Here is a 12,832-nt window from a genome sequence, read left to right on the forward strand (position 1 = left end):
AATTACTTCTCATAGCCTGTTTGCAAACTTTCCCCTCCTTCCATCACTTCATCGCTATGAAGTTTTTCATGTTGGATTTCTGCCTGCCCACAGTTACTAGTCATACTGAGCCTCTAACTTTAATCTGATTTTTATATGTTGGAATCTAATCTTCAAATTAACCTCAGTTAAGCCTTTGATTGATTCTGTCCTTTGATATTGTCCACACATACACAAAGGCATTGCCTGTTGGAAACATGGAGACTAATTAGGCTGAATTGCAGACACGAGGAATTAATGCCATTCACGGCATTACGCTAACTTCTTCATAATAAACAAAAATCTTCTTTAATTCATTTAGTATACCATTAATTGGACTTGCATTGCAAGTCTGAGCGTCCAAAGTTTTTATTTTGTTCCTGGAAGACATGGCAATGAATATTAAACAGGCACCTAACCTGATTCTGTGGCTTGTTGTTGACGTAAATTACCATTTTTTGTCAAGCCTCATAATCACAACATCATTTGAGGAGTCACGCCCTGGCAGGTCTTTAAAATGAATGAATATATTAAAGCTTGCTCTCGTGCATTGCAAACAATTACAGACTAGAAAAATCAAATAATGTAATGTTAAGTCCCAGCAATGTGCTTTACAAGAGGAAGACTCTTTTCACTGTATATTTGGAAGGGAAACATATGTTGTTATGTGCTCCCCATTTCCAAAGGTGGTGAAAAATTCCAGAGGCAGTAATACCTGGGTTGGTTCTCTTGAGAGCGCACAATCTCAAGACATATTGTATTGATTATATTTGTTTTATTCACCAATAAGTAACACATGGTGGTATTTCTACATGGCAGCCCATCTCCTGCCACCCATCTCAGATCCCCAGCAAGAGATCCTACACATTGCCCCCCCCCGCTTGCTCTCTAGCTTAGTGGTTCTCAACTGGTGGTACACATACCACTGGTGGGATGCAGACGTTGCCTAGGTGGGATGCAGGGTTTTCATAACAATTACTAAAGAATTCGTTCTTTCTCAATCCCCATGGCCACATGCATGTGTGATATGCCATCTCCTGCTGACCGTATCTGCCATGGATTATCCACCTGCGATCTTTTGGCATGAACACATGAACACTTGAAGCTGCCTTATAGTGAATCAGACCCTTGGTTCATCAAAGTCAGTATTGTCTGCTCAGACCAGCAGCAGCTCTCCAGGGTCTCAGGCAGAGGTCTTTCACATCACTTACTTGCCTAGTCCCTTTAACTGGAGATGCCGGGGATTGAACCTGGGACCTTCTGCATGCCAAGCAGATGCTCTACCACTGAGCCATGGCATGCTAGTAGTAATCCCCCATTTCCCTGATCCATTAACAAGTGTTTTTGACATGCTACCTCCTGCCGACCCTACCTGCCAGGGATTATGTGTTCTGCTTCTGAAATATTTTATGTCCTTAACATTTATAGTAGATGATAAATAGAATAATAGAATGCCTGTAAACTTAGGATCACAGAATCATAGAATCATAGAGTTGGAAGGGACCACCAGGATCATCAAGTCCAACCCCCTGCACAATGCAGGAAATTCACAACTACCTCCCCCCCCCCGCACAATACTCCCAGTGACCAGAAGATGACCAAGGTGCCCTCCCTCTCATCATCTGCCTAAGGTCACAGAATCAGCATTGCTGACAGATGGCCATCTGAGCTTCCTCCCAGGTAAGTGTACATAGGATTGCAGTCTTACCTTGCCCCACTCCCAAGAGTGAAGTGTATCATTATTGGTATAGTATAGCGATTATGCCCTGAAAGTTCCTGGTTCAAGACTGGGTTTCACCTTTTTAGTTGCTTTGGCTTCAATATCTTCATTTTGGTTCTCTCACCAGAAAGATTACTAATTTAGGATGTCCTTCTGACTCATTACCAGTTAGAAGTTTTTATGGGGGAGGGGGGCGGCAGTTGGGTTGTATATGTTTTTGTAAATTATATTTTTATGTTTATTTCATTGTGTATGATGCTTGGAGTTCTCGGTGGGAGAAAAGCGGGCTAAAATATTCTAAATAAATACAGTAGTTTTTCTGGCTTCTGTTCCCAAGAGGCTCACAAACTAAAGAATTAAAGAATCAGGGAGGAATAAAAGATGCCAAATAAAATTGTTAAAAATTGTGTTTCATAGAAACCAATTCTAGTGGGGCTAGCAGTGTTAGTGTGCTGCTGCAAAACCAAAGAAGAGTCTTGCGGTTACTTAACGAGAAACAGTTATATTGTAGCATAAACTAGAGCCCATGAAGCTCTCAAAATCTTATGTTCTGTTCATCTTCAAAATGCCACAAGACTCTTGTTTTACAGACTTAAATTTTATTCTCAAAACCCTTAGAAAACAGTGCTGTGGCTTCATCTCCCAAAGCAACACTCCCAAAGGGAAGCCCCTTCAGAGTAATCAGAACGAACAGTTTCTACTTTGCCGGTTAAGGCACAGTAAAGGCATTCTTAAGTGATTCCCTAGATGAAGACTGTAAAGGAGAGACTGCTTTTATCTTATTCTCCCCTGAATAACATTTTCCAAACAAAGCTCATTTCACTACATGGACCTCAGCTGCCCTCTAGTGAAAACAGCAGCTCAACCACTTCATTCCTTTTGTTCAGAAATATCATATATAGTTGCAAGCAACAGTCTCTGTAAGTGTAGTTCAATGCAGTCCAATGAACCCCCCAACTAGGTTCCTGAGTCCTATTGCCTTTGAACATGTGAATACTCTTGAATGAATTTTGCCCATGCCCCCCACTTTACATGGTAGAAATGTGTGGAGCACAGTGAAAATTTGAAGCTAAAGTTCACACACACATCACACACTCTCTCACCCTGTTCACATGTTACGGTGAATGCATGTACACCCTGCGTAGATGTGCTTACACCTGTTTGTACGAAGGACGCAATGTGTATTTACTTTACAAATGAAACTGGAGACCAGTACCTGGATAAACGTAGGGTTTGTTCCATACATTTGGCTGTACATGTGTTGACTGTAACATGAGAATTACTCAATGCACATACAAAGAACAATCAAGCGTTCACTGCACACTAGCATGGTGTAGTGGTTAAAAACGGTGGATTCTAATCTGGTGAACCAGGCAGGTTTCCCCACTCCTCCACATGCAGCCTGCTGGGTGACTTGGGCTAGTCACAGTTCTCTCAGAACTCTCTCAGCTCCACCTACCTCATAAGGTGTCTGTTGTGGGGAAAGGAAAAGAAGGAGATTGTAAGCTGGTTTAATTCTCCTTTAAAAGGTTAGAGAAAGTCGGCATATGAAAACTAACTCTTCTCCTTCTTCTACATAGGGTTGCCAGCTTCAAGATGGGGCCTGACATTGTACCCTGCTCAGGTCCCTCCCCAAACCCTGCCATCCCCTAGCTCCACCCCCAAAATCTCTTGGTATTTTCCAACCCAGAGCTAGAAACCCTAGCAGTCAAATTAGATGCGTTGGTCTCTCTACTGTAAGGTTTTAGGGTTCCAAAATAGAGAACAGAAAACAAGGAGTAGGTCAAACCTTTTGTAATCTAAGGAGCAACTCCAACAGGTTTATGCAAGCACTCTCAACTAGCTGAATTGCCTACTTGAACATGTGACCATAGGGAAGGTCTTCAAATTACCACACTAGACTAATAAAAGGGGATATCTTGAAACTATAAGTGATGTCACTACATTTATTGTTCTTTTTTTAAAATTAAGTTTAAAAATGTGGATGAGATGTAGAAACTATGTTTTCCTGTGTGAAGTAAATAGCAGCTGGTATGCGTTGTATAGCACAATGAAACAATGCAAGGGAACAGGGCTGGATTAAGATATGTAGATTGAAGAAGCCTTAAACGATGTCAAGTTTAAGAGCCCACATAGCATTACCTTCCAAACTATAATTTTTAGGGCTTTTTAAATTTAGAGGCCTCTCATAATCCAAGGGTCTAAGGTGTAGTTTACTTAGTTTTTGCATAAATTCAGCTCTGTGAGGGGAAAAAGAGGCAAAATTTCAACCAGGAACTTAACACTAGAATCCTTAACAGAGTTACAACCTTCTATGTCTGTTGAAGTAAATGGGCTCGGAGAAGTATAATTCTGTTTAAGATTGTACTGTGAGAGTGTTCTCCTAAAAACACTTTCCTGGAAATAAGCTTCAGTGATTAAAATGTGACTTCTGAGTAGACCTGTTCTCATAATTCTTACTTTGCTACACTAGTCCTCCGAGTGAGCAGCCTAATATGACAAACTTCAACTCCTAGAGAGATTTCTATAATCAGACGTGTGGAGCCAAATTCTTCAAGACATTTTGCATATACCATAAAGAACAGGATGCTTCACAAATTCTCTTCATCATATGCTGCTAGTTTTTTTTTTGCCGGCGGCACTGTTAAGTTGCCACATACTTGATAACATCAGCCGATGTATTTCCATTTCCTGTATTGTGTTACTGTGGCTACGTGTGGGCTATGCTGAAGTGATAACATGCATGAGTTAAAATTCATCAGGGAAAACCACATCAGGACTAGGGTCGTGCAAAAAAAAAAAGAGAGGTAAATTTTGGATTCGGGTTTATTGGGCCCGATTTTTTTTGGTAAACCTGGAATAGGCCGAATACCCAGTAAAGGGCAGTTTTGGCTTTATTTCTGGGTTTACCGAAAAAAAATTGGGTTCAATATAGTCTATGGGGATTTTTTTCAAAGCTCCTGTGGGGTCACTTCTGGAAGTAGAGTCACGAAATTTGCAGCATAGCTGCATGGGAGTCTTCTTAGATGACCAACAAAGTTTGGTGAACGTTGGGATAGAGGGTCCAATTTTATGGGGCCGCAAAGGAGTCACCCCCATCCTCCAGGCATTTGTGAGCCAAGCTGTCCATGAGTTTTCAGGTTCAGAAGTTCAGTATTGCCAAAGACTGGCAGAAAGAGCCAAGTGGCAGGCTGGCGCCTCTAAGTCTGGGGCTCCCTTTGTATCTGGGGTGCATAGCATGATGTCCATGCAAATTAGCTTTCAAACTGAGAAAAACGGCTTAAGTGCAAGAAAAATAAGGGACAGAAAACATTACTTTTGGTGGCAATCAACATCCTGTGAATAGTCCTTTATTATAGTCATCAAAAATCTGATTTCAAGAGCTGGTCATGGTGCAGGGAAACAAAGCCTCTACTTGGGGCAACCTGGGTGTGGTGATATCGGAGCCAGCCAAAGTCATGACCAAGGCAGCTCTTGTGAAGGAGACTGCTCATCTGTGTGGGTGAGGAGTCTTCTTCAAAAGCCCAATAAGTAGCTGTTGAAGCGGCCGTTTTTTAGTTACAGGTATACCCCTCCATATGGGACTGGGTGAGCCCCGACTTTTAAAATGACCCTTCCAGACTAGTTTGGTCTGACCCCTACCTCAAAAGGGACCCAACGATGGGGCCCTAACAAAACCAGTAAACAATAGAAAAATGGGAGAAAGCACAGAGCTGTGCATCTGAGCAAAGGCAAATAGCCGAAACATGAAAAAGCCGAATATCTATTTGGCTTTTTCGGGAATAACCTATTTGGCTTGGGGCAGATTCCCATGTGTCAGTATTTGGTCGATCCAAAAACTGAACATTGCCGAAATTTCAGGTTTATTTTCAGTTCTGGTGAATAGATATGCACAACCCTAATCAGGACATATCTTGAGAAAATATCTTAGAAAATTATGTGTTGTTGTAGATCCAGCAGTCACTGCTGCTACCTTTTGCAGTAAGACAATAGAATTAATTTTGGAGACCAAAAGAAGAAGCCAACAACAGAAGATAAGGCTTCTAGGCAGCCTGGGCTGATTGACAAAGCCCTCGGTGGTGGGCAATGCCAAAACAAGTCCTAGAGGAAGAATTTGCACATGGATATAATGGTAGATTTATTTATTTATTTAGAAAAAATTATAATAATTCTATAGTAATTCTTTTATGCTTCCATTAACACAATAATGTGCAAAAAAATTGTGGGTATGAAGAAAAAGAAGAGTTATTTTTTATATGCCGACTTTCTCTACCACTTAAGGAAGAATCAAACTGGCTTGCAATCACCTTCCCTTCCCTCCCCACAACAGACACCCTGTGAGGTAGGTGGGGCTGAGAGAGCTCTAAGAGAATTGTGATGAGCCCAAGGTCACCCAGCTGGTTTCATGTGTAGGTGTGGGGAAACCAACTCAGTTCACCAGATTAGTGTCTTCCGCTCATGTAGAGGAGTGGGGAATCAAACCTGGTTCTCCAGATTAGAGTCCACTGCTCCACACCACCACTCTTAACCATAATTTATTGTTGTTATAATTTATTGTTGCTTTTCTGCTTATGGGCCACCTCACACTGGAACACTGAGTGAAACTACATCCATACATATCTTACTGTTTAACCCAGATTGGCTCCCAAAGATACTTTTTTGTTTTTTGGCCATCAAGTCACAGCTGATTTATGATGACCTCATAGGGTTTTCAAGGCAAGAGATGTTGGGAGGTGGTTTGCCATTGCCTGCCTCCATGTCATGACCCTGGTATTTCTTGGAGGTCTCCCATCCAAATAGTGGCCAGAATCAAAGTAGAGAGTGTATGACTTGTCCAAGGTCACCCAAGCTTCCTTGGCGTGAGTGGGAATTCAAACCTGGTCCTAGTCTGACACCTTAACCACTATACCATGACTGCTATCCAAAGAGACTTACTTCAATTAAATGTGTCACACATTAGAGAGATTAGGGATACATGGATGAGTGTATGGGAGTCTGACATTTGATGACACAGTATAAGTTCCAGCATCTTCCCTCCAAAGGGAAGGGGCAGAAAGAGTGGCAGCATTTGGGGCAGTCTGATGATAAAACTACTAATCTGTAGAAGCAGCTCTTCCTTTAATCTGAAGAGACTTCTGATGTCTGCTTTGAAGAACTTTGGACCCAACTTTATGGGGAGAAGGAGACCTTTTTACCCATATTCATCAAGTTCAATCCTCTGTTGTATCAAAGCCTACAGAAATGTTGCTGATTCTGGAACTTTCCCAGTTCTGTCCTGTGAACTGCTGGTCAAGGCAATGTTTTGTGACTGTTTCACAACACCGGGGCTCACAGAAAAACACCCCCTGAGCATGTTCTGAACGTCTGTTCTTCCTGCTTCACTGGCAAAGCAATAAAGTATTGGGTCAAGTATACAATTTAAATTTGTCAATGCAGTTGTAATTCTATAGGGCTCATACATTCTGTCAGCAAAGGGGCAATTGTCCAGCTCATAGATACTACGAAGAAGCAGCACAACGTGGTAGGGAGTGAAGCATAAAAAAAAAGTAATGACAATGGTTAGCAATAAGTCCTTGATTTTCTTTTTGTCCCTGTCTTCTGTGGCTTGATTATTTTTCACAGCTTGATAGATTTTTTGGTAGCAGAACACCATGATAGCCAAGGGGATTGCATATCCCAAGCAGACCCGGTAAATATTCAATTTGGCTTGCCACTGTTCTAGAGGATATGTATCATAACATAAAGTATGCCTTGTGCCATATTCTTGAAATATGTCCTGTTCGTATAGAATCTTAGAGTTCGATACAATTTCAAAGACCCAAATGATTACAGCGACAAAGAAGGCAAATCTTCTTGTACGCAGATAATGGAACCTTAGCGGGTAAACCACTGCTAAATATCTATCAATGGAAATGCAGGTGAGAAATCCGGAACTGGTGTAATAATTCAGGTACTTGAAGAAAGCCATAGCTGTGCAAAGGTGATGGGGAAGAGTCCAGTTGTCCTCATTCTGAGCATAGTAAATCCATAGAGGCAGAGTTAGGGTGTATAGCAGATCAGCTAAAGATAAACTGAAGAGATAGATTCCTAGTTCATTTTTTTTCTTCACCTGGCAACAAGACACATAAAGAGACGTGGCGTTCGCTGGAATGCTGATGATAACCAGAATGCTGTAAAGAGCAGGAAACAAATGTTTATCTAGCTGGTGCTCTATAGTACAGTTCTTTGCCTCTGTTGTAGTTGTGGAACTCAGAGTGGAATTCAGAGACATAGTTAATGGATTGTTTGTGGCCATTGCCTGGCTGGGATATAGAAGAGTAGTTAATGTCTTCTTATTGGATCATTATCCTTCATCAAAAAATGAGGTCTTCATTCATTGCCTCCCACATCTGCTGTGAAGGAAAAAGAAAAAAATCCAGTTAGATGGATTATTTAGCTACTTCGATTAAGGTCCGAACTACAGATTACTTGTAATTCTGTAAGCATTTGAAATGGAGTAATTTTTCTTTGCAGATTTCAGCTGCCAGTCTTTCTCCTCTTGTGCCCTCTTCCCTGAAAATTACCACTCCCAAACTGTTTTTACTCCTGCCAGGAAAAAAAAAAAACTTATGGAGACTGTATTCTCATTTTTAAGAGCTAGCATGTCCAGTGGTGAAAATGTTCTTCCAGGAAAGTTGCTTGGTGACCCTGGGCCACTCACACTCTCTCAGTCTAACCTACCTCACCGAGTTGTTGTGAGGATGATGTGGAGGAGAGAAGAATGCTGTCTTCAGCTCCTTGGAGGAAAGGCGGAATTAAAATGAAATAATAAGAGAAAGGGGAGCTGTAGCTAACATGGCTACAAGTCTGGAAGAAAGAATATAAGAAATATAAGAAAAAGCCCTACTGGACTGAGAATCTGTCTACTCCAGTAGCATCTATCCACAAGTTGGGAATAAAGGCAGTGTTCTATATGTTTCCATCTGTCATTCAGAGGTACACTGCTCCTGAACATGGAGCCCTTGTCACTGAGAGCCGTTAGCAAATGTGTCTGCACTGACCTCGCCTAGCTCTTTTTCAAACCAACACAAGCTAGCACACATTGCGATCTACTGTGGCACTGAATTCTGAAATTTAACCTGGCATTATGTGAAATAGTACTCCTTTTGTCTGTTATGAACTTAAAGACATTCAGTTTCATTGAGTGACTGCCAGTTCTGCTCTAGAGAAGGAGAGAACTGTTTCTATTCACTATCTTCCTACCATTTCTAATTTCATAAACTTATCATGTCCCCCTCCGTGAGTCATCTCTTTCCTGAACTACAAAAGCACTTAGTGCTATCGTATTTCTGAATGTTTCAGCTTCCTGCTGGATTTCTATCTCGTTTTACTTTCCCCAGTAGTATAACTTCATTCTTGTGACTGAAGTGACCAGAGCTGTACTCAAAGTTCTAAATCCAGCTTCTCCCATATATTTAAATAAACTGTATTAATTTATTTGGGTATTTATATCACATTTTTCTTCCTGGTGTGCACCCCAAACAGCTTGGAACACAAGTCTCCCTCTTTAGTTTCACCCTCACAACAATCATCTAAGGTAGGCTAGGCTGAAAGAGGATGACTCTCCCAATAAGCTTTCATAGCAGAATAAGGATGTGAAACTGGGTCTCCCAGATCTGAGTCAAACACTTATCACTACACCATGCTGGCATAAAGACTTTACGGCAGTTTAATGTTCAGTCCCGATGATGTTGCATATTCTTTGTTTGACACGGTTCCTTAACACCCAAACGGATGTGATGAAGAGGTCTATCGTTGTCAGTTTGAAACTAAATTGTGTGTGCGTGCTAAGCCATGTGTGATTTTAAAGTGAAAAAAAGATGTATTTATTTTCTTAAAATGCAAGTAAGAATGCATGAAGGGTAAGTAACTCTTCATTATTTACATTTTAGACACCTGCCCTTGACATTTACGCAGCCAGAATCGACTCTGCAAACAGCATAGTCTTTTTGGGTCATTAAAGGAGACCTTTACTTTTTTTCCATCTTCAGAAAAGATGGTTAGATGCAACCAAATCATTTTTGCAGCAAGAAGAGCACCGAGTTGGCTCCAGCCAGCATTTTTGTTCAATCCAAACCCCCCCTCCCACAGGCATGGCTTTTGTATATAATCTCCAGCATAGCTTTTTTGGGTGGTGGTAGGCAATGAGCCACAAGTGACAAGAGTTACCGGAAAAGACAATCATACTAGGAAAAGTTGAAGGCAGCAGGAAAAGAGGAAGACCCAACAAGGGATGCATTGACTCAATAAAGAAAGCCACAGCCCTCAGTTTGCAAGACCAGAGCAAGGCTGTTAAAGACAGGCCATTTTGGAGAACATTGATTTGTAGGGTCGCCATGAGTCAGAAGCGACTTGACGGCACTTAACACACACACAGGCAGTGGGGACTTTTTCATCAGCAGAAAAGCTGGTTGAATCCAATCCATCATTCTCTGGTTTCCTTTAACAAATTAGCCACAAATGTGGTTTCCAAGAAAATAAATCCCACTCATGTCTAGAAACAGCTAACATGGAAACCAACAGACCTCAGATTCCATAGTATTGCAGTTCTTGTATAAGGTCAAAGGCCATTCCAATTATGACACACAAAATAGACCTCGTATATTTTTTCAGCTTCATACATTTGAGTGCCCTAATCTTGAAATGTTTGATATGTGGTTTTTAGTATTGGATGTTGTGCATTGAAATGAGAGGAAAAAGGTGGGTGGAATAACACAGTAAAACAATCTTGTGGAAGCCAATATTAAAACAAGCGGTACAACGAAATGGTTGTATACCAAGACGGGGGAAAAAACCACATTGTAATTTGGGTGGGATGATTGGCGGCAGCAGGGGGCGGGGAGAACACAATCTTGACCACAGCCTGGAGAGGAGCACAGAATGGGTATCAAAGGTAGGGCTGCCAGGTCCCCCCTCTCCTCCGGCGGGAGCTTTTGGGGCAGAGTTCAGGGGAACATGTGCGTGCACGTCACTTCACCGGAAGTGCCACCTTGCGAGGAGTTTGAGTGGTAAAGGGCAGCTTGCGATGCGGCACTTCCGGGTGTAAATGCATTGCAAGGGGCCTTTTACCACTCCTGGACCACCTTGCTACTAGGAAGTGTGTAGCACAGTGTTCTTCTGGACCTCCCAAAAATGCTTTTCAGCATTTAATAAATGAGAATACAGATAGCTTAGTGTGCTTTAAACACTCCTGTTTTCTCATTGAAGATTACTGTTCAAGCCTTCCACTCCCAATTAGTAGGGTTGCCAAATTCCCCCTCGCCACTGGCGAAAGCTTCTTTGGGGACAGCGATCCATGCGTGCGCCACGATGACATCACTTTTGGGTTTACCCTGCAAGCACTGACATTGTGCGAGATGTTCTATGTAAACCATAGAGATTGGGGGGGGGGAGTGCTAGAGGGTCCCTGTCGCAATGACAGCGCTTCCTGGGTAAACCTGGAAGTTACATCATCGTGCCAAGTGCATGCCATGCACACAGATTGCTGTGGCCTGCTTTCACCCGTCGGCCAGCTGAGGGGCGGCAAGCAGCCCTGTTAATTGGCAGGCAATTGCCCACCTTAACCAGGCATATGGGAACGCTATCAATTAGATATACTGTATTCATTTACATCCCAATAGCTGCAGATGCTTCAGAAACATAGGAAATTAGAACACTGACCTTGACAGTTTTTGAAAATCTCGTAATGTTTTTAGTTCATGATAGATGTGGCTTTACTTAAACCTCATAATATTTTTACTTAAACCTTGTCAATTTTTAATTCATGATAGATGTGGCTTTACTTGTAGAATAGCTGCAGCTCAAATATATTCAGCAACATTTCCTGTCCGGATACACAGTTTTTGTATGCGTGTAGCCCTGCATGCTCAGTCATTACAGTGAATGTACATACCATTTGTATACAGTGTACATGTTTTTCTTTGTACATGTGCTGAGTAATTCTTGTGTTGCATTCAACACATGTATAGCTGAACATGTGCTTTAAACTCTTCAGTTATCCGGATACTCGTTCCTGGTTTCATTTTTAAAGTGAATGTTAATTAGCTCACTCTTACAAACAGGTGTGTGCTGTACTGTTTGTACGGGGAGAGTGTTATTGGGGAATGGAAGGGGGACTGACATTTTGGGTTCACGCGTGTGCATTTATGTTAGAATGCATTTCTGGGTCCCCCTCAAGTTATTCAGAGATTTAATTTATAAAGATGATAGAGAGGGTCTGAATGGACCCTAACCAAATTTCCCTCAATGGGGAAACAAGAATAACATTTCCCAAGGAACAGGTATCAGACAACTGGAGTATATGCTGAGATCAGTGCTTTTACAGGGCTGTTTTTAAAATAGCAATTTACCCACCTCCACCGGAAGATGGTACATGCCCTCCCTTTGGTTGCCAACACTTTTACTAGGAGGGCCTACTACTGTCCATTCACCTGGCTATGTTTACCCCTGGACCAGGAAATAAGCCCTTTTAGCTTCTTTTGTGGAAATGTTGCAAAAGCTCGCTGCTGGCACCGCTGTATGCCAGCATACCAGCCCACAAATGGTAAATCATCAGTATGTTTTTTATCTTGGTTTGGCCAAGGTGCTCCAAGCTAAGTACATTGAAAGAAATCCTATTGTGTGACTTTACATTATCTATCAAGACATAACCTCTAGCCTTCCTACCTGGGTGAAAGCAGACAGATTTTTATCTCTTACCTTTTAGACATGGCACAATGAAGAAGAAGAAGAGTTGGTTTTTATATGCTGACTTTCGCTACCACTTAAGGCAGAATCAAACTGGCTTACAATCACCTTCCCTCCCCCTCCCCACAACAGACACCCTGTGAGGTAGGTGGGGCTGAGAGAGTTCTGAGAGAACTGTGACTAACCCAAGGTCACCCAGCTGGCTTCATGTGTAGGAGTGGAGAAACAAATCCAGTTCACCAGATTAGCCTCCACCGCCCATGTGGGGGAGTAGGGAATCAAACCCGGTTCTCCAGATCAGACTCCACCGCTCCAAACCACCGCTCTTAACCACTACACCACGTTGGCTCTCAATCTGTTTAATGCAAT

At 42.0% G+C, this 12,832-nt stretch overlaps 1 protein-coding gene across 1 annotated transcript; it reads right to left on the reverse strand.

The window, feature by feature from the left end:
* Window positions 1-6,971: 6,971 nt before the first annotated feature.
* GPR65 (G protein-coupled receptor 65) lies at window positions 6,972-8,033 on the reverse strand. The gene has a single exon (XM_056852117.1). The coding sequence runs from the start codon at window positions 8,031-8,033 to the stop codon at window positions 6,972-6,974; it is 1,062 nt and encodes a 353-aa protein (XP_056708095.1).
* Window positions 8,034-12,832: the final 4,799 nt, after the last annotated feature.

This window comes from Euleptes europaea, chromosome 6 (genome assembly GCF_029931775.1).
Source record: "Euleptes europaea isolate rEulEur1 chromosome 6, rEulEur1.hap1, whole genome shotgun sequence".
NCBI classification, from domain to species: domain Eukaryota; kingdom Metazoa; phylum Chordata; class Lepidosauria; order Squamata; family Sphaerodactylidae; genus Euleptes; species Euleptes europaea.